A 21,381-nucleotide genomic window follows, 5' to 3' on the forward strand; every position below is an offset into this window, starting at 1 on the left:
AAGGAGATGGCTAGTCAGCGGGGCTGATAACGTGGAACATGAGGGGCCTGAATGGGCCGGTGAAGAGGGCTCGAGTGTTCGCACACTTGAAGGGACTGAAGCCAGACGTGGCTATGCTCCAAGAGACACACCTGAAGGTGGCGGACCAGGTCAGGTTAAGAAGGGGATGGGTAGGACAGGTATTTCACTCGGGACTGGACGCGAAAAATAGAGGGGTGGCAATTTTGGTGGGAAAGCATGTGTCATTTGAGGCCAAGACTATCGTAGTGGATAATGGAGGGAGATATGTGATGGTGAGTGGTAGGCTGCAAGGGACGTGGGTGGTGTTGGTAAATGTATACGCCCCGAACTGGGATGATGCTGGATTCATGAAGCGCATGTTGGGGCGCATTCCGGACCTGGAGGTAGGAGGCCTGATAATGGGAGGGGACTTCAATACAGTGCTGGACCCAGCACTGGACCGCTCCAGATCAAGGACTGGAAAGAGGCCGGCGGCGGCCAAGGTGCTTAGGGGGTTTATGGATCAGATGGGGAGAGTGGACCCATGGAGGTTTGCAAGACCGCAGGCCAGGGAATTTTCTTTCTTCTCCCACGTGCACAAAGCCTACTCCCGGATAGATTTCTTTGTTCTGGGCAGGGCGTTCATCCCGAGGGTGGAGGGGACGGAGTATTCGGCCATAGCCGTTTCGGACCACGCCCCGCACTGGGTGGAAATGGGGCTGGGAGAGGAGAGGGACCAACGCCCGCTGTGGCGGCTGGATGTGGGACTGCTGGCAGATGAGGTGGTGTGTGGGAAGGTGAGGGGGTGTATCGAAAGGTACTTGGAGGCCAACGACAACAGGGAGGTGCGAGTGGGGGTGGTATGGGAGGCGTTGAAGGCGGTGATCAGGGGAGAGCTAATCTCCATCAGGGCTCATAGGGAGAGGACAGAGGGCATGGAAAGGGAGAGGTTAGTGGGGGAGATTTTGAGAGTGGACAGGAGATACGCAGAGGCCCCGGAGGAAAGATTCCTCGGGGAAAGACGACGGCTCCAGACGGAGTTTGACCTGTTGACCACGGGGAAGGCGGAGGCACAGTGGAGGAAGGCACAGGGGGCGACCTAAGAGTACGGGGAAAAGGCTAGTCGGATGCTGGCACACCAGCTCCGTAAGAGGATGGCAGCGAGGGAAATAAGGGGAATCAAAGATGGAAGGGTCATGGCTCGGAGTGTAACGAAAATAAACAAGGTATTCAAGGCCTTCTATGAAGATCTGTACAGATTCAAGCCCCCAGGGGCGGGAAGAGGGGATGAGACGATTCCTAGACCAACAGAGGTTCCCGAGGGTGGAGGAGCAAGTGGTGGCTGGTTTGGGGGCACCAATCGGGTTGGAGGAGCTGAGCAAGGGTTTGGGGAGTATGCAGGCGGGGAAGGCCCCGGGGCCAGACGGGTTCCCGGTGGAGTTCTACAGAAAGTACGTCGATCTGTTGGCAAAATTTGCAGATGACACTAAAGTCGGTGGAGTTGTGGACAGTGCAGAATACTGTTACAAGTTACAGAGGGACATAGATAAGCTGCAGCGCTGGGCTGAGAGGTGGCAAATGGAGTTTAATGCAGAAAAGTGTGAGGTGATTCATTTTGGAAGGAATAACAGAAAGACAAGAGTAATGGGCTAATGGTAAGATTCTTGGTAGTGTGGATGAGCAGAGAGATCTCGGTGTCCATGTACATAGATCCCTGAAAGTTGCCACCCAGGTTGAGATGGTTGTTAAGAAGACGTATGGTATGTTAGCTTTTATTGGTAGAGGGATTGAGTTTCAGAGCCATGAGGTCATGTTGCAGCTGTACAAAATTCTGGTGCGGCCGCATTTGGAGTATTGCATGCAATTCTGGTCGCCGCATTATAGGAAGGATGTGGAAGCATTGGAACGGGTGCAGAGGAGATTTACCAGAATGTTACCTGGTATGGAGGGAAGATCTTATAAGGAAAGGCTGAGGGACTTGAGGCTGTTTTCGTTAGAGAGAAGATGGTTAAGAGGTGACTTAATTGAGGCATTCAAGATGATCAGAGGATTAGATAGGGTGGACAGTGAGAGCCTTTTTCCTCGGATGGTGATGTCTAGCATGAGGGGACATAGCTTTAAATTGAGGGGAGATAGATATAGGACCGATGTCAGAGGTAGGTTCTTTACTCGGAGAGTAGTACGGGCGTGGAATGCCCTGCCTGCAACAGTAGTGGACTCGCCAACACTAAGGGCATTCAAATGGTCATTGGATAGACATATGGACGATAAGGGAATAGTGTAGATGGGCTTTAGAGTGGTTTCACAGGTCGGCACAACATCGAGGGCCGAAGGGCCTGTACTGCGCTGTAATGTTCTATGTACACCTCTATTGCCTCTGTAAAAATACTCATGGGTGCGACACCTGATCAAACTAAAAATATGTAATACGAAATGTGAAACCAAGAAAATAATTAAACAGTTGGGGGGGGAGAGGATAAGATAAGGTGGGGGGGTTAACTTATATTGTTGTTGGGGGGGGGGGAGGCGTATTATTGTTATTGTGTATTATTGTTTGGTTCGTTTTTTTGTAAACTTTGTATAAAAATCATTAAAATTCCAATAAAAATATTTCCAATAAAAAATTGAAAGTCTCTTGCAAAACTGGGAGATAGCAGGAGAACTAAAATTTAAATTCATCGGCGGATGTAATCCCATTTAATTGCATTGCATTATTTTTCCCCCAAATGGCCCATTTTAAGTTCCCATGAACTATATACCTAGATAGTTAACTAAACTCTGCCAATAGCAACACCAAAATTTTAAAACATTTTTAACAGCTCAGAAGTAAAACTGGCAACACGACACTGCTTTAATACAGTAAAGCACTAACACATTCGATCAAAGGATTCTACGAAGAAGAAACGCAAACTGATGGGACGCGCTGAGCAGGAAACAAATGCTAGATGAGAGGGGGAAATGGGGGGAATGGAGGTTAGGAGGATGATCACATCAGGCCACTTTGATTTTTACATATTTGCAGCTGTTTTGAGGAGGCATTGACAGATGCCTGGAAGCTGCTAGACTCTAGTTTGGATTTTTCCACAGCAACAGAAATGGGAAGAATAGCTCAAGTTGCACCCAATAAAGTTGGTAGAAATTAGCAAATAACCTTTAAAGAACAAATACTTCATTTTTTTTGTTTGTGGTTCACATATTTTAAGTGTTTTTAAAAGATTGCATTCCTCCAATTCTTGCCTTTTAGCCATCTAATTTTAATCATTCCATCCTGAGGCAACATCTTCAGCTGCTCAGGCCGCAAGGTCTAGAATTCCCACTCCAAACTCCTCCTGTAAGATAGTCCTTGCAACTTATCTCTTTCCTGTCCTAATATTACCTAATAAGGCTCAGTGTCAAATTTAGTTTGATACCATTCCTGTGTAGCACCTTGGGGCATGTCGCTATGTTAAAGGCACTATATAAATAAAATTTGGCATTGGTGGGAGCTATTTGTTCGACTGTGCCTTGAGAAACAGCAGATGATATACTGGGACAAGGATGGAAAAGCAAAATGGGATAAAGAGTGATAGTTAGTATGTTGAATTACATAAGCCATGTTACAGCAAGATCATCAATTCATTACACAGCCTAACTGCATAGGAGGTGGAACAGTCAACTGAAAGCTTCCTCTTAACAACCATACTTAATCAGGGTCGACTTGTGTAGCCTCTGTAAGTACGTTTTCTCTCTACGAGTGGGACACCCTGCCCCCCGCCCTCTCACACGGCATGCTTTCTGGTGATGGAGGCAGCATGCCATTAGCCACCAGTGAGATCTTCCGGTCCTGTCGATGTCTACGCCACTTTGCATGGCTTATCCACCCCGCCATTAGGGAACCCAACTTCAGCGGGATCTAAAGGGTCAGAAAATCCCACCCATAATGTTCCTTCTGCAATTCTCAAAATGGAACAATAGTCTTTTAAATTTCTGTTTACAGATTATGACTAAGGTAATTGTAGAGTCTTTTGAACTAACCTTGTCCATATTTGCTTTAGCCATATGGTTAGCCAGAAAACTGTACCAATACATACAATCTTCGTCAGAAGGTGATGGGAATCGTCTTTTATATGTCTTCTGATATTGGCAAACCATTTTTGCATGCAAGTCCTGTGAGAAAAGCAAATATGAACTGAAGCCAACTCAACAAATAATTTCAAAATATTTTAACAAATCACAATAAATCCTGTAAATAGATAACATCCCTTGCACCCATTTCTCAGTGGACTCTGGTTAAGTATACATATGGGGGTCACATGGCAGTTGTGTGCCACAACTGCGATGTTCAGGTAGGAGTAGGCAGAGAATGCACCGCACATAGTCCATTCGTCGCTGTTAAACATCGAGTGGTCTGACCAGCAGTACTTTAAGGGTTCCGAAAATGTTTAATTCCATGTATCCAGGAACAGCAGAAATTGGAGACCACTATGCCAATCTGACACCATCACCCAATCCCACTCCACTCACAATCACCTCCCAGACCTTTCCGCAACTGGCGAGATGCAGCAAGGCAGCAATCAACTGAGACCCAAAACAAAAATGTTTCGGACCTTCTGGCACTGGCAGGAGCTGAAGTAGGCCTGGACAGGAGATATTATTTTAACCTGACAATCTTTAAGGAATTTTCACAATATGTTCACGGTAGTAAGCTAACAAAATCAAGGTGCCATTGGGCACGATTCTGTGGCCGCGTTGCGCTCAAGTGAGAGCACAATGCGGCCGGAGAATCCCGGGCGAGGCCTGCAGAGAGCCTCCCGACAGGCTCCACGCCTCACGGGATTCACCGAAGTCCAGCGAGATGTTGGAGTCGGACCTCCATCTCAAATAGGCGTGACCGAATGACACTCGCAGAAGTAGGTCGTAAACCTACTTACAACATGTTTGCCCAGATCCACCGGCCCCAGGGAGGCTGCAGCCGGGCACCGATCAGTGCTGGTCCACACAAACGTGGACCAGGCGGAACTGCACGGGAGGTCTCCTGAGCCATTGGAGCCCCTGAGTGGTCAGGGTAAATGCAGGATGGACCCCTGGAACGTGGCCACCTTGGCACTGCCCAGCTGGCACCTTGGCACTGCCTGGCATTACCAGGCTACGAGTTCTGCCTGGGTGCCAGGGTGGTAGTGCAAGGGTGCCTGACTGCCAAGGGCCAGGGGGGCCACACCCATGAAATGAAGGTGGAGGTGGGCTTTAAGGGTGGGGAGTGCAGGGGAGATAAGTAGGGGCCTTCGGGAGTTTGAGGGGTGATGAGTGGGTGTCCTAGAAGGTGCTGTAAGGGGGCTTGGAGGTGACTGAAGAGGGACCTCCTATAGTGGGTTGTCCTCACTTGGGGGGGGTAGTGTCCATTTGTGTGGGGGATGGCATTGCCCATGGGTGGGGGGGGTGGGGGACCACAAGCTCACTTAAAACATCGTGGCGCCCTTTTAAAATGGCAGCCCGATCTCTGAATTCAGCTCCCAGAGTTAAAAGAAATTCGAAGTGTGGGCTAAACCAGTGAGAAACTCCCCAGGGCCCCAAAATGTTACTCAGTGTCATTGAAAAGCGGTGAGGAATTTGGAAACTCCCTGAAAAACACGTCACAAATTAATTTAGAAATTCTTTGGGAGAATCGCACCCTATGGAAGCCATTTTGCTTTCTCTACTTTATAATCACACATATGTATTAATCAAGAATTAGTAATCAGCCAGAAACAGATTAAACAAGTAGTGAACCTCATACATAATTGAAGAATAAGTAATTAGTAATTACCGCTGGATAATATACAAATATTTGAAGTTCAAAGCATTAATTTGCTGCAAACCAAGATGTCAAAACATACTGCAATTGTCTATGGGAACAGAGAGCACTTAGCTACTGCCCTTGACTGACTGGGATAGGTGTAAGAGAATGAACAGAGACTTGTACAAATTCAAATAAGAGAAAGAACGTGAACTCATTATTCCGATCAATGAAGCAATTTTTGTAAATGGCTGAACCCAATAAAACTAACCCTGTTTGGCTAACTACAACAGGCCTGAGGTGGCGTAATTGGTAATTCAGGGGTTAAAAGTAGAGGCTCCGAGCAACATCTTTGCTAGCAAGGATTGACCTTTTCTCTGTGTGGCATCCCTGGAGAAGGGTGGCGAATTTGAAAAACTTATTAGTCAAAAGTTTGCTCAAGTCCAAATCATGCTGTTTGAGAGTTGGAAAGAATCGAGTTATGCATTTAAATTTTACCTTCTATACTATACTAAATACCGGGGCCCCGCAAGGCTGCGTACTTACCTCCTATGCTCCCTATACACAAACGACTGCATGGCAAAATTTGACTCCAACTCCATCTACACGTTTGCTGACGACACGACCGTAGTGAGTCGGATCTCGAACAACGACGAGTCAGAATACAGGGGGCAGATAGAGAACCTGGTGGAGTGGTGTAATGACAATAACCTCTCCCTCAATGTCAGGAAAAGTAGAGGTGGACATTGACTTCAGAAAGCAAAACATTGTACACACCCCTGTCTGGATCAACGGGCTGAGGTGGAGATGGTTGCCAGCTTCAAATTCCTAGATGTGCACATCACCAATAATCTGTCCTGGTCCACCCATGTCGACGCTACGACCAAGAAAGCACAACAGCACCTATACTTCCTCAGGAAACTAAGGAAATTCAACATGTCCACATTGACTCTTCCAACTTTTACCGGTGGACCGTAGAAAGCATCCCATCTGGCTGCATCACAGTCTGGTATGGCAACAGCTCGACCCAAGACCCGAAGAATCTTCAGACAGTCGTGAACACAGCCCAGTCCATCACAAGAACCTGCCTCCCATCCATTGACTCTATCTAGACCTCCCGCTGCCTGGGGAAAGCGGGCAGCATAATCAAATAGCCCTCCCACCCTGCTTACTCACTCTTCCAACTTCTTCCATCAGGAAGGAAATACAAAAGTCTCAGAACACGCACGAACAGACTCAAAAACAACTTCTTCCCCACTGTTACCAGACTCCTAAACGGCCCTCTTATGGACTGACCTGATTAATACTACACTCCTGCATGCTTCACCCGATGCCGGTGTCTATGTATTTACATTGTGTACCTTGTGTTGCCCTATTATGTATTTTCTTTTTATTTTCATGTACTAAATGAACTGTTTGAGCAGCTTGCAGAAAAATACTTTTCATTGTACCTCGGTACACGTGACAATAAACAAATCCAATCCAATCCGATCCAACAGTCTATACTATCTCATGTGATACTCATATACACATTTGCTACAATATTTGCAAAGTTAAAAATGATAATTTCACTCAGAAGCCAAATATACAAAATTAAGAAACAGGAACATGATCATAGGGAAAAATAGGTTAGCTATTAAAATAAGAAAATCTACCGGAAGCCGATTGCGATTCTGTTCAGTTAGGAAGTCCAATTGTAGATCATGTAGGTAATACTGAAAAGATTTTCCATTGCGGTCACAGAATAGTAACGATTTGTTGACAAATACTTGTAAGATGTCTTCGACTTCTTCTTCTGTATCTAAGTCCCACAGAATGCACAGAACCTGTTCCGACATGAAAATTTACAGCGATAAATGAAATTTACCATAGAAACAACTACTTGTATTTTTATAGTGCATTTAACATAGTAAAGCATCCCGAGACACTTCATGTTATTAAACAAAAGATGACACCAAGCACATAAGGAGATATTAAGACAGATGGCCAAATGCTTTGTCAAAGGGATAGGTTAAAAGAAAAGCCTCAAAGAAGGAAAGGGAAGTAGAGAGAAGGTGAGGCTTAAGAAGGGAATTCCAGAGCTTGGGGCTAGGGCAGCTGAAGGGACAGCCTCCAATGGTGTATCTATTAAAATCAGGGAAGTTTGTTCGCAGAATTGGAGGGTGAAGATACCTCCGCAGCTTGTGTGGCTGGAGTAGATTACAGAGATGGAGAGGGGTGAGGTTATGGAAGAATTTGAAAACAAGGATATCAATTTTAAAAGTGAGGCATTGTTTAACCAGGAGCCAATGTGGGTCAGTGAACTGAGGGGTGAACGGAAATTGTTTTTATTGTTTTTCAGCAACTGACTGTGTGAACATTCCTCAATGCAAAGTGCTTTGAAAGAGTCATCAATAAAATTTCCCATTTTCTTCAATCAGAACTGGCCACACACTTTGTGCCTTATGAAGCTATATGATGCCCCAGTGTTTGGATCAAAATCAATTAAAACTATTGCATGCAGATGTAAAAACTTCTGAAATTGATTTGACCGGGAGCATGTCTGTGTCAAAACATGTGCATTTGTTGAATATTTGAACTTGTATTATACAAAATACAGGAATAGTATGCAAGGGATCAACGACAGACACAATTTTCTTTGCAACAGAAAACGTTTGGTTCAGGCTAGACAACTTGATCACACATAATGGTGTTCAAAGTGCCACATATTTAATAAACCCAATAAACATTGGCAATGACAAAGCTGTTTCAGGTTCAAAGATAGGCTACATTCAATACTGATGAATGGAGATTTGTTCGAATGAAATTACAAGTGATGTGAATGTCTGTCACTTTTATTTCCAGAAGCCTGTAGGGATCCCAAATCAATGAGATGTGGAGATAGGCCAAACAAAGAAAGACCATCACCCCCTTTTAAAACAGCGTGAAAGTGTACTGTAAATGTACATTTACCCAAGTTTACCAAAAGACAAGGAGGATGTGGATTGTGTCTGTGCTTTCTGATTGACAGTTACGTTGTGACCTTTTAAAAGAGGTTAGGAAGATTGATTCACTGCAGTCGTCAATATTTAATAAGCCCTTAATGACAACCAGGTTGTGTTCTGATGTAACAGAATTATATTGAGAAACATAGCTAAACCTCGAGGCCAACAGCTGCAAGAACGTAGAGCAGTTAGCAAACAAAGTTAGGCTGTCATGATCTCAGCTGATGTTACTGCTGGACAAGTCAGATCCCAGGATGGAACTCAGCATGATAGATTCTAACTTTTATTTGTTGTTTAGATATGTGGAACGGGGCTACTGAACAGAGTCACTGGAGTCAGCTGATGTACATTTAACAAAAGAACAAAACATTTATTAAACAAGATTAACTATATACATTACTCCTTTGGGTAACAGGTAGCACTTGTGAAGTGGAGCTACTTCAGGAAGTGTCGACCCCGCCTTCCAGACACCCGGGCTCAGCTGGCTCCGGCTGACAGCATCTGGTCAGGGCCCCTGCTCAGGGATTCGAGCCCAACTACTTGTGGGCGTCTCGGGAGGGACTGAAGCTAAGGGAGTAAACCCGTGAAAACATCCTTAGCAATTAAAGCTACCAGAAGCACCATGCAAAGAACAACTGGGAGCAATGCAAACGACTCCTGGCAACTTCTATGCAGTCGTATTCAGCTGGTTTCTGACACCGGAAACATCAGAGAAATGTATGACGACATCAAGGAAGCTTATGGGCCAACCATGAAGACAACCCCTCAAGTCTAAAATTGGGGGGGAAATCACCGACTAAAGCAAGCAAATGAACCGCTGGATGGAGCACCACCTAGAACTGTACCCCAGGGAAAACATTGTCACTCGTGCCACCCTTAATGCAGTTCAGCCTCTGCCACTCACAGACAAGCTGGATGAACAGCTAACAGAACTGGAGCTCAGCAACGCCATCGATTCTCTAGCCAGCATCAAGTTGAATGGGAATGACGGCATTACCCCTAGAATATTCAAATATGCCAAGCCAACAATACTCTCAAAACTCCACGACTTGCTTTACCAGTACTGGGATGAGGAGCAGTGCCACAGGACATGCGCGATGCCAACATCATCCACTATAAGCTGACTGCAACAATTACCGTGGAACCTCCCTGCTCAGCACAGTAGGGAAAGCCTTTGCCGAGTCATCTTAAACAGACTTCAGAAGCTGGTTGACCGTGTCTATCCTGAGGCACTCGATGGGCTGAATGGCCTTCTTCTGCACTGCATGTTCTATGTGCAGGTGACCAAGAGGGTATGAGAAAATGTGCTATTTCACACAGAACACAAATGTTTTTGAGTGTTACATGTCTGCGTCCTTAGTATCCTGCTTTACGACATTGAGGCCTGGGCAATGTATGCCAGCCAAATATGACACTTCAACATATTCCATCTTCACCGTCTCCGACGAATCTTCAGCATCTGGTGGCAGGACCGCATCTCCAATATCAACATCCTCAAGGTAACAAACATCCCCAGCACGTACGTCATACTGAGCCAGCGCCGCTCGAGATGGCTTGGACATGTGAACCACACGGAGGATGGCAGGATCCCCAAGAGCGTATTGTACAGCGCCAGATCCATTTGCCGCCCATCCTTTTGCTTCAAAGATGTCTGCAAACATGACATGGACCACAAGTGTGGGAGCAAGTTGCCAGTCACCGCCAGAGCTGGTGGACAGCAGTGAAGGAGAGAGTGAAAAGAGGTGAAGAGAAGAGATGCAGCAAGAGATGTCGGCTTACTCACTCTTCCAACTTCTTCCATCGGGCAGGAGGTACAGAAGTCTGAGAACACGCACGAACAGACTCAAAAACAGTTTCTTCCCCACTGTCACCAGACTCCTAAATGACCCTCTTATGGACTGACCTCATTAACACTACACCCTGTATGCTTCATCCGATGCCAGTGCTTATGTAGTTACATTGTATATGTTGTGTTGCCCTATTATGTATTTTCTTTTATTTCCTTTTCATGTATTTAATGATCTGTTGAGCTGCTCGCAGAAAAATACTTTCACTGTACCTCGGTACACGTGACAATAAACAAATCTAATCCAATCCAATCCAAGTGGCAAGACATGAGAACACACCGCAGAGAGAGCCAGATGCTTCCAAACCAGTGACCCATTGACGTGCACTCTCGAGACAGGGAGACCAAGAATTACTCCTCCACCCAACTATACCTTTATAGATATATACAGATTTGAAAGGGTAACACAAGTTACAAGATCTAATTTATACTCTCATGTTCTCAGTAAGTACAGTCCATGTAAACCAATAGGTGAATGTGATCAGTAATCCCACTCTCTGAAACCAAGTGATGGATGCCACACAAACAACTTTGACATCGTAGGTCTGCCGGAGGGTGTCGAGGGCAGGAATCCCACGGAATATGTGGCCCAGATGCTGGGTAAACTGGTCAAGAGAGAGTGCTGTCCCAAGCCCCCAGAGATAGACAGAGCTCACAGTTCACTCAGGCCAAATCCGGGACACTACCAAGGGTTTCCATAGCAAAACTTCACCGGCAGCAGGATCAAGAGAAGATTTTGAACTGGGCAAGGCACACACGGTCCTGCCAGTGGGAAGGCCACTTGATCCGAGTGCACCAGGACGTTGGGGCAGACCTGGCCAAGCACCGCGCTGAGTTTAATGCAGCCAAAGCGGCTCTGTACCAGAGTGGAGTGCGGTTTGGAACACTGCACCCAGCCAAACTGTGGGTAACCTTCATGGGGAAGGACTACTACTTCACCGCACCGGCTGAGGCAGACGGTTCGTGCACAGACACGGGCTGGGAAGGCAGCGGCAACAGTAGAAACAAACATTGTGTCAAGAACAGAAAAGGACAATTGCGTGGGACAGAACTGCCTCGCTTTCAATTTAACTTTAAGTCCCAGGAAGGAGTGGGTGAACGCAATAAGGTGCAGAGATAGGTGATGGAAGAAGGGGGGGGGAGAAAAAATAACGGGTGGGGGAGTTTAAGGATTGCTTGCTTCCTGGGAGGTGGGGGGGCACCGCATGAGTGGGCAAGCCAGTGCAGGGAAGTAGGGTGAGAGGAAAGGCAGAAGGGGGGGGGGGGGGAGACAAAAGAGGTATACAGACCCAAGAGGGGGACACGGGGGCAGGAGGGAGGGGAGTGCGTGGGTAGAATGCTGGCTATGACAGGTCGCACATGGCGGCAGTGAAAACAACAATTCCGAGAACGACCATCTTTGCGCTCCCAAACAATGGGAAGCCCGGAAGTGCAGGGGTACAGCCACATGGTGAACACGGTGATCACGTCCATATTGTGTGGCTCCCAAACAAAGGGAAATCCTGGAGTGCAGAGGCGCTTCCACAAGGTAAGTATGGCTGACCAAGCAGGAGAGGGGTGGGGAGCAGAGGCCCCTCCATCAAGATAGTCACTGAGAACGTCAGGGGACTTCACAGGCCAGTGAAAAGATCCAAAGTTTTCGCCCATCTGAAAAGTTGGAGGGCTGATGTTACCTTCCTCCAGGAAACACACCTAAGGGAGAAGGACCAATTGCAGGTAAGAAAAAGCTGTGTGGGTCAGATGTATTATCGTGTTATGGGACGAGGGCGAGGTGGGGGGTGGGGCGTAGCCATACTTCTAAACAAGAGGACAGTCTTCACGGCAAGTATGGGGGTAAGTCAAGGAATCGGAAGAGGAGTGGGTGAGAATGGAAGAGAGTTCTTGTGCAGGATCATCCCTCCGAGCGCTAGCCACAACCACACTCTCATTCCCCCCTGGCCAGATACTCGAATATCCCAGTGGTAGTAGCCATGCTCTGAGCGTGGTACCAAATGAGGCAGCACTTCGGTCTAACCAAAATGTCCACCATGGCCCCCAGCTGCAACAACCACAGGTTCACTCCCGCAACAATGGATGCTTCCTTGAAAAGGTGGAGTCAGGACGAGGGGACTTTGACGGTTAGTGACATGTGCGCGGATGTTAGGGTAGAGGCCCTGGGGAAACTCACGGAGAAGTTCCAGCTCCCAAGAGGAAACAACCTCAGATATATTCTGGCCAAAAACTTCCTCTGCAAAGAAACAACAACGTACCCCCAGATCGTCTGCCAGAGAATCCTGGCGATCAACAGCACCAACCAAGGCTCCAGACTGGCTGTCTGTCTGACCTGACGGAATTTTTCAGGCTGGAGAAAATAAAATTTGCCATCCGTGGATCGGAAGAAGGCTTCCACTGGAAATGGGAACTGTTCATCAACTTGTTCCAAGACCTGTTCGAGGTCTGCAAGAGAGAGAGGGGGGGGGGGGGGGGGTAGTGGGAGGCACGGGACAAAAACCTCAGAGGACTGGTTCGTAGGCAAGTTAAAGCCCAAACCAAACTGTACACAAGTGTCTGTAAATACATGTCTTGGCATGTTGAGGATGATTAAATATTAAGAAAAGTACACCTGTTTAAGGGGGGGGGGAAGAGAGGGGGTCACAGCCACACTTGTTGTTGGGGTGCTCATCTGATTATATGTGTTGGTCTAGCATTGGTTTCGTAAAATGTTGGTTGCAAAATAGGAATAAAAATATTTTTTTAAAGATTAAAATACCTATTTTGTTCAGTTAAGCTTGCAGGAAAAGATAAATAATAAGCACTGAGTGTCCATGTGCTGTTCAAGTCTTACACACACACGACAGGGAGAAGCCAAGAACTTGAAATTCACAGCTGAAGAAATGTTTAATCGACTGTTATTAAAACTATAGCAGGCATTTCTGCTGGATGAAAGCAGAGGGAGAATTTGTATTGCATAATGCTGTCTTGTACGGTGGTCTCTCACCGAGCTAATACTATCATAGAATTATAGAATTTAACAGTGCAGAAAGAGGCCATTTGGCTCATCGGGTCTGCACCGGCCCTTGGAAAGAACATCCTACTTAAGCCCATGTCTCCACCCTATCCCTGTAACCCAGTAACCCCACCGAACCTTTTGGAAACTAAGAGGCAATTTAGCATGGCCAATCCATCTAACCTCCACATCTTTGGACTGTGGAAGGAAACCGGAGCACCCAGAGGAAACCCACGCAGACACAGGGAGAAAGTGCAAACTCAACACAGTCACCCGAGGCCGGAATTGAACCTGGAGCTGAGAGGCAGCAGTGCTAACCATTGTGCCACCATGCCAATATGTGTAATACCTATACGGTGGTTATTTTAACCATGCAGCTCTGGCCTAGCAGGTGATATTTGCACTGATCCTCAGATGAATTACAGAAAGCTGGGTGCACTCTCCAAAAGAAATACTGAAAATACCTAGTCGGTCAGGTAGCATTTGTTGAGAGAAGCAGAGTTAGATCAATGGCTGTTCATCAGAAAGGTTCTGGTGAAAGGCCACTGACCTGAAATGTTAACTCTGTTTCTCTCTTTGCAGATGCTGCCTGACCTGCTGAGTATTTCCAGCATTTTCTGTTTTTATTTCAGATTTCCAGCTTCTGCAGTATTATGCTTCTATAGTTCCATTCTATCAAAGGTGCTTCCCTACAAGAGTGACATTGATCACGTATTGGAAGTATGATGTGAACATTGAATAGGATGACGAACTGAAAAATTAACCATAAGATTACATGGAAATTCAGCTGATTACACTTTTCAAAGAACAAAGAAACGTACAGCACAGGAACAGGCCCTTAGGTCCTCCAAGCCCATGCCAACCATGCTGCCCGACTAAACTAAAATCTTCTACACTTCCTGGGTCCGTATCCCTCTATTCCCATCCTATTCATGTATTTGTCAAGATGCCCCTTAAATGTCACAATCGTCCCTGCTTCCACAACCTCCTCCGGCAGCGAGTTCCAGGCACCCACTACCCTCTGTGTAAACAAACCTGCCTCGTACATCTCCTCTAAATCTTGCCCCTCGCACCTTAAACCTATGCCCCCTAGTAATTGACCCCTCTACCCTGGGGAAAAGCCTCTGACTATCCACTCTGTCTATGCCCCCCATAACTTTGTAGACCTCTATCATGTCGCCTCAACCTCCGTCGTTCCAGTGAGAACAAACCAAGTTTATTCAACCTCTCCTCATACCTAATGCCCTCCATACCAGGCAACATCCTGGTAAATCACTTTTGCACCCTCCCTAAAGCCTCCACATCCTTCTGGTAGTGTGGCGACCAGAATTGAACACAATACTCCAAGTGTGGCCTAACTAAGGTTCTATACAGCTGCAACATGACTTGCACAATTCTTATACACAATGCCACGGCCAATGAAGGCAAGCATGCTGTATGCCTTCTTGACTACCTTCTCCACCTGTGTTGCCCCTTTCATTGACCTGTAGACCTGTACACCCAGATCTCTCTGACTTTCAATACTCTTGAGGGTTCTACCATTTACTGTAAATTCCCTACCTGCATTAGACCTTCCAAAATGCATGACCTCACATTTGTCCGGATTAAACTACATCTGCCATCTCTCCGCCCAAGTCTCCAAACAATCTAAATCCTGCTCTATCCTCTGACAGTCATCGCTATCCGCAATTCCACCAACCTTTGTGTCATCTGCAAACTTACTAATCAGACCAGTTACATTTTCCTCCAAATCATTTATGTATACTACGAACAGCAAAGGTCCCAGCACTGATCCCTGCGGAACACCACTAGTCACAGCCCTCCAATTAGAAAAGCACCCTTCCATTGCTACTCTCTGCCTTCTATGACCTAGCCAGTTCTGTATCCACATTGCCAGCTCACCCCTGATCCCGTGTGACTTCACCTTTTGTACCAGTCTACCATGAGGGACATTGTCAAAGGCCTTACTGAAGTCCATATAGCAACATCCACTGCCCTACCTGCATCAATCATCTTTGTGACCTCTTCGAAAAACTCCATCAAGTTAGTGAGACACTACCTCCCCTTCACAAAGCTATGCTGCCTCTCACTAATAGGTCCATTTGCTTCCAAATGGGAGTAGATCCTGTCTCGAAGAATTCTCTCCAGTAATTTCCCTAACACTGATGTAAGGCTCACGGGCCTGTAGTTCCCTGGATTATCCTTGCTACCCTTCTTAAATAAAGGAACAACATTGGCTATTCTCCAGTCCTCCAGGACATCACCTGAAGACAGTGAGGATCCAAAGATTTCTGTCAAGGCCTCAGCAATTTCCTCTCTAGCCTCCTTCAGTATTCTGGGGTAGATCCCTTCAGGCCCAGGGGACTTATCTATCGTAATATTTTTCAAGACGCCCAACACCTCGTCTTTTTGGATCTCAATGTGACCTAGGCTATCTACACACCCTTCTCCAGACTCAACATCCACCAATTCCTTCTCTTTGGTGAATACTGATGCAAAATATTCATTTAGTACCTCGCCCATTTACATAAGAACATAAGAACTAGGAGCAGGAGTAGGCCATCTGGCCCCTCGAGCCTGCTCTGCCATTCAATGAGATCATGGCTGATCTTCTGTGGACTCAGCTCAACTTTCCGGCCCGAACACCATAACCCTTAATCCCTTTATTCTTCCCTCGCCTGCCCTCTTGCTTTTTATGTACGTGTAAACGCCTAGGGATTTTCCTTAACCCTATTTGCCAATGACTTTTTGTGACCTCTTTTAGCCCTCCTGACTTCTTTCTTAAGTTCCTTCCTACTTTCCTTGTATTCCACAGGCTTCATCTGTTCTCAGCCTTCTAGCCCTGATAAATGCCTCCTTTTTTTTTGACGAGGCCCACAATATCTCTCGTTATCCAAGGTTCCCGAAATTTGCCATATTTATCCTTCTTCCGCACATGAACATGCCGGTCCTGAATTCCTTTCAACTGACATTTGAAAGCCTGTCAGATGTTGATTTACCCTCAAACATCCGCCCCCAATCTAGGTTCTTCAGTTCCCACCTAATATTGTCATAATTAGCCTTCCCCCAATTCAGCACATTCACCTTCGGACCACTTTTATCCTTGTCCACCAGCACTTTAAAACTTACTGAATTGTGGTCACTGTTCCCGAAATGCTCCCCTACTGAAACTTCCACCACCTGGCCGGGCTCATTCCCCAATACCAGGTCCAGTACAGCCCCTTCCCTAGTTGGACTGTCTACATATTGTTTTAAGAAGCCCTCCTGGATGCTCCTTACAAACTCTGCCCCGTCTAAGCCCCTAGCACTAAGTGAGTCCCAGTCAATATTGGGGAAGTTGAAGTCTCCCATCACCACAACCCTGTTGTTTTTACTTGTTTCCAAAATCTGTCTACCTAGCTGCTCCTCTATTCCCCGCTGGCTGTTGGGAGGCCTGTAGTAAACCCCCAACATTGTGACTGCACCCTTCTTATTCCTGATTTCTACCCATATAGCCTCGCTGCCCTCTTAGGTGTCCTCCCGTAGTACAGCTGTGATATTCTCCCTAACCAGTAGCGCAACTCTGCCACCCCTTTTACATCCCCCTCTATCCCGCCTGAAACATCTAAATTCTGGAATGTTTAGCTGCCAATCCTGCCCTTCCCTCAACCAGGTCTCTGTAATGGCAACAACATCATACTTCCAAGTACTAATCCAAGCTCCAAGTTCATCTGCCTTACCCGTAATACGTCTTCCATTAAAACATATGCACTTCAGGCCACCAGACCCGCTGTCTTCAGCAACATCTCCCTGCCTGCTCTTCCTCAGAGCCATATTCCCTAGTTCTCCCTCAATGCCTTCACCTTCTGACCCATTGCTCCGGTGCCCATCCCCCTGCCATATTAGTTTAAACCCTCCCGTGTGACACTAGCATACCTCACGGCTAGGATATTTATGCCTCTCCAGTTTAGATGCAACCCGTCCTTCTTATACAGGTCACACCGGTTAGACATTTTAGTTGCTGTGATATGAAGAATCTAAAGTTCTGTTCCTTTTTCACAAACACATATTTATTTCCTTCCAACGGCCTTTGCACAAAACTCTCACTATACATCACCTGACAGAGGCCACCTCAAGCCCCTCTACATATCAGTGTCAATTAATGGATACTTAACATAAATGAGACAACTAATTGCAATGTCTCTTAACCCATTACTTAACAACACATGCCCCGGAAGAGCTCCCAGTGGTCCAGATAACGGAAACCCTCCCTCCTATACCAGCTGTTTAGCCACGTGTTAGGTGCTATATCTTCCTATTTCTCGCCTCACTGGCACGTGGCACAGGGAGTAATCCCGAGATTACAACCCTAGAAGTCCTGTCTTTTAACTTTCTGCCTGATCCCTGAACTCCTGCTGCAGGACCTCATGCCCCTTCCTGCCTATGTCGTTAGTACCAATATGTTTAACGACCTCTGCCTGTTTGCCCTCCCCCTTCAGGATGCCCGCTACACATTCGAAGACATCCTGGACCCTGGCACCAGGGAGGCAACATACCATCCTAGAGTCTCTTTCACGTCTACAGACGTGCCTATCTGTGCCCCTGACTATAGAGTCCCCTATGACTATTGCTCCTCTGCGCTTTGACCCTCCCTGCTGAACATCAGAGCCAGCCGCGGTGCCACTGCTCTGGCTGCTGCTGTTTTCCCCTGATAGGCTATTCCCCCCCGACAGTATCCAAAGGGTTATACCTGTTCGAGAGGGGGACAACCACAGGGGATTCCTGCACTGACTGCCTGCCTTTCTGGTGGTTACCCATTTCTCTGCCTGCACCTTGGGTGTGACCACATTTATATAACTGCGATCTATGAAGCTTTCCGCCACCTGCATGCTCCTAAGTGCATCCAATTGCTGCTCCAACCGAACCATACGGTCTGTGAGGAGCTCCAGTTGGGTGCACTTTCTGCAGATGAAGCCATCCGGGATGCTGGAAGTCTCCCGGACCTGCCACATCTCACACTCAGAGCACTGCACCCCTCTAATTGACATTGCGTCAATTAATTCGTAAATTTAATGTAAATTGTTTTTAAACGGTTACTATTAACTATATAGTTCCTTTTTTTAAAAAAAAATGTTTATTGAGAATTTTTAAACAAAATGTTCAACCATACAAAGAACTCCCCCCCCCCCCCCCCCCTCCCCCTCCCCGCCCCCGTAACAAAAAGAAAACTCGCATAGCAAGACATAAACATGGCAAATCAATATGATACAGAACTTTGTACATTCGATTCCTCCCGTACATATCAGTTTTCCGGATCATTTATGTATTTTCTTGCTCAGATGGACCCCGAAAAAAAAATCTTCCCCGTCCCTCCCTCTTCCTCCCGCCCCCCCCTCCCCCAGAAAGAGATGTGTTCCCCCCCCCCCTCCTCCCCCCCGGGTTGCTGCTGCTGTCGGCCGAACTCCATCTAACGCTCCGCGAGATAGTCTAGGAACGGTTGCCACCGCCTGGCGAACCCCTGCACAGACCCTCTCAAGGCACAGAAACCCTGCCATATCATTTATCCAGCCTTCCACACTGGGGGGCTTCGCATCTTTCCACACTAACAAGATTCTTCGCCGGGCTACCAGGGACGCAAAGGCCAGAATGCCGGCCTCTTTCGCCTCCTGCACTCCCAGCTCGTCCGCTACTCTAAATAGTGCTAGCCCCCAACTTGGCTTGACCTGGACTTTCACCACCTTAGATATTGTTCTCGCAACTCCCCTCCAGAACCCATCCAGTGCCGGGCATGACCAAAACAATGGACATGGTTCACCGGGCTTCCTGAGCACCTCCCGCATCTGTCCTCCACCCCAAAGAACCTACTCAGCCTCGTCCCCGTCATATGCGCTCTGTGAACAACCTTAAATTGTATCAGGCTAAGCCTGGCACACGAGGAAGAGGAATTAACCCTACTTAGGGCATCAGCCCACAGACCCTCCTCAATCTCCTCCCCCAGCTCCTCGTCCCATTTACCTTTCAGCTCCTCTACCAAAGCCTCCCCCCTCTTCTTTCATCTCCTGGTATATCACCGACACCTTGCCCTCTCCGACTCACACGCCCGAAATCACCCTGTCTTGAATCCCCTGTGCCGGGAGCAGCGGGAATTCCCTCACCTGCCGCCTCACAAACGCCCTCACTCGCATGTACCTGAAGGCGTTTCCCGGGTGTAGTCCAAACTTCTCCTCCAGCGCCCCTAAGCTCGCAAACGTCCCTCGATAAACAGGTCCCCCATTCTTCTAATCCCCGCCCGATGCCAGCTCTGAAACCCCCCGTCCATCCTTCCTGGGACAAACCGATGGTTATCACTGATCGGGGACCACACCGAGGCTCCCATCGCACCCCTGTGTCGTCTCCACTGGCCCCAGATCTTTAGCGTTGCCGCCACCACCGGACTCGTGGTGTACCTAGTCAGCGAGAGCAGCAGCGGTGCCGTCACCATCGCCCCCAGGCTCGTTCCTTTGCAGGACGCCGTCTCCCACCTCTTCCATACCGCCCCCTCTCCCCCCATCACCCACTTACGGATCATCGCCACGTTGGCTGCCCAATAGTAGCCTCCCAGATTCGGCAACGCCAGCCCTCCTCTATCTCTACTACGCTCCAGGAACCCCCTCCTTACCCTCGGGGTCTTACTCGCCCACACAAAACCCATAATGCTCCTGCCTACCCTCCGAAAAAAGGCCTTGGTGATCACAATTGGAAGGCATTGGAATACAAAAAGAAACCTCGGGAGGACCACCATTTTAATCGACTGTACCCTGCCCGCTAGCGAGAGTAGCAACATGTCCCACCGTTTAAAGTCCTCCAACATCTGCTCCACCAGCCGCGTCAAATTAAGTTTGTGCGGGGCCCCCCAGCTCCTAGCTACCTGGATCCCCAAGTATCGAAAGCTCCTTTCCACCCTCCTCAATGGTAGGTCGTCTATCCCTCTTCCCTGATCCCCCGGATGCACCACAAAGAGCTCACTTTTCCCTACATTGAGCTTGTAGCCCGAGAAGTCCCCAAACTCCCTTAGGATCTGCATGACCTCCACCATCCCCTCCACTGGGTCCGCCACATACAGCAACAGGTCGTCTGCATACAGCGACACTCGATGCTTCTCTCCCCCTCGGACCACCCCCCTCCATTTCCTGGACTCCCTTAGTGCCATGGCCAAAGGTTCGATTGCTAATGCAAACAACAGGGGGGGACAGGGGGCACCCCTGCCTCGTTCCTCAGTACAGTCGAAAGTACTCCGACCTCCGCCGATTCGTAACCACACTCGCCACCGGGGCTCTATATAGGAGCTTGACCCAGCTAATAAACCCTCCCCTGAACCCAAACCTCCGCAACACTTCCCAGAGATACTCCCACTCTACTCGGTCAAAGGCCTGCTCCGCGTCCATAGCTGCCACTATCTCCGCCTCTCCCTCCACCGATGGCATCATTATCACGTTTAGGAGCCTTCGCACATTGGTATTTAGCCGCCTGCCCTTTACAAATCCCGTCCTCGTGAATCACCCCCGGGACACAGTCCTCAATCCTCGTAGCCAGCACTTTTGCCAGCAACTTAGCATCTACGTTGAGGAGCAAGATCGGCCTATACGACCCGCATTGCAGTGGGTCCTTATCCTGCTTCAGGATCAAAGAGATCGTCGCCTCCGACATTGTCGGGGGCAGGGTCCCACCCTCCCTTGCCTCATTAAAAGTCCTTACCAGCAACGGGGCTAACAGGTCTACATACTTCCTATAGAACTCCACCGGGAACCTGTCCGGTCCCGGGGCCTTCCCTGCCTGCATGCTCCCCAGTCCTTTA

At 47.8% G+C, this 21,381-nt stretch overlaps 1 protein-coding gene across 3 annotated transcripts in view; it reads right to left on the minus strand.

Annotated features, from left to right (window-relative positions):
* Nucleotides 1-21,381, minus strand: part of apaf1 (apoptotic peptidase activating factor 1) — a 311,250-nt gene that overhangs the window by 198,044 nt on the left and 91,825 nt on the right. For all 3 annotated transcript variants that reach the window (XM_072471565.1, XM_072471564.1, XM_072471566.1), the window contains exons 9-10: nucleotides 7,408-7,578; nucleotides 4,015-4,146 (exon numbers count right to left, since the gene is read on the minus strand). In XM_072471565.1, coding sequence (XP_072327666.1) covers nucleotides 4,015-4,146; nucleotides 7,408-7,578 — 303 coding nt within the window. The remainder of the gene's footprint in view (nucleotides 1-4,014; nucleotides 4,147-7,407; nucleotides 7,579-21,381) is intronic.

The sequence above is a fragment of the Scyliorhinus torazame genome, chromosome 13 (genome assembly GCF_047496885.1).
Source record: "Scyliorhinus torazame isolate Kashiwa2021f chromosome 13, sScyTor2.1, whole genome shotgun sequence".
NCBI classification, from domain to species: domain Eukaryota; kingdom Metazoa; phylum Chordata; class Chondrichthyes; order Carcharhiniformes; family Scyliorhinidae; genus Scyliorhinus; species Scyliorhinus torazame.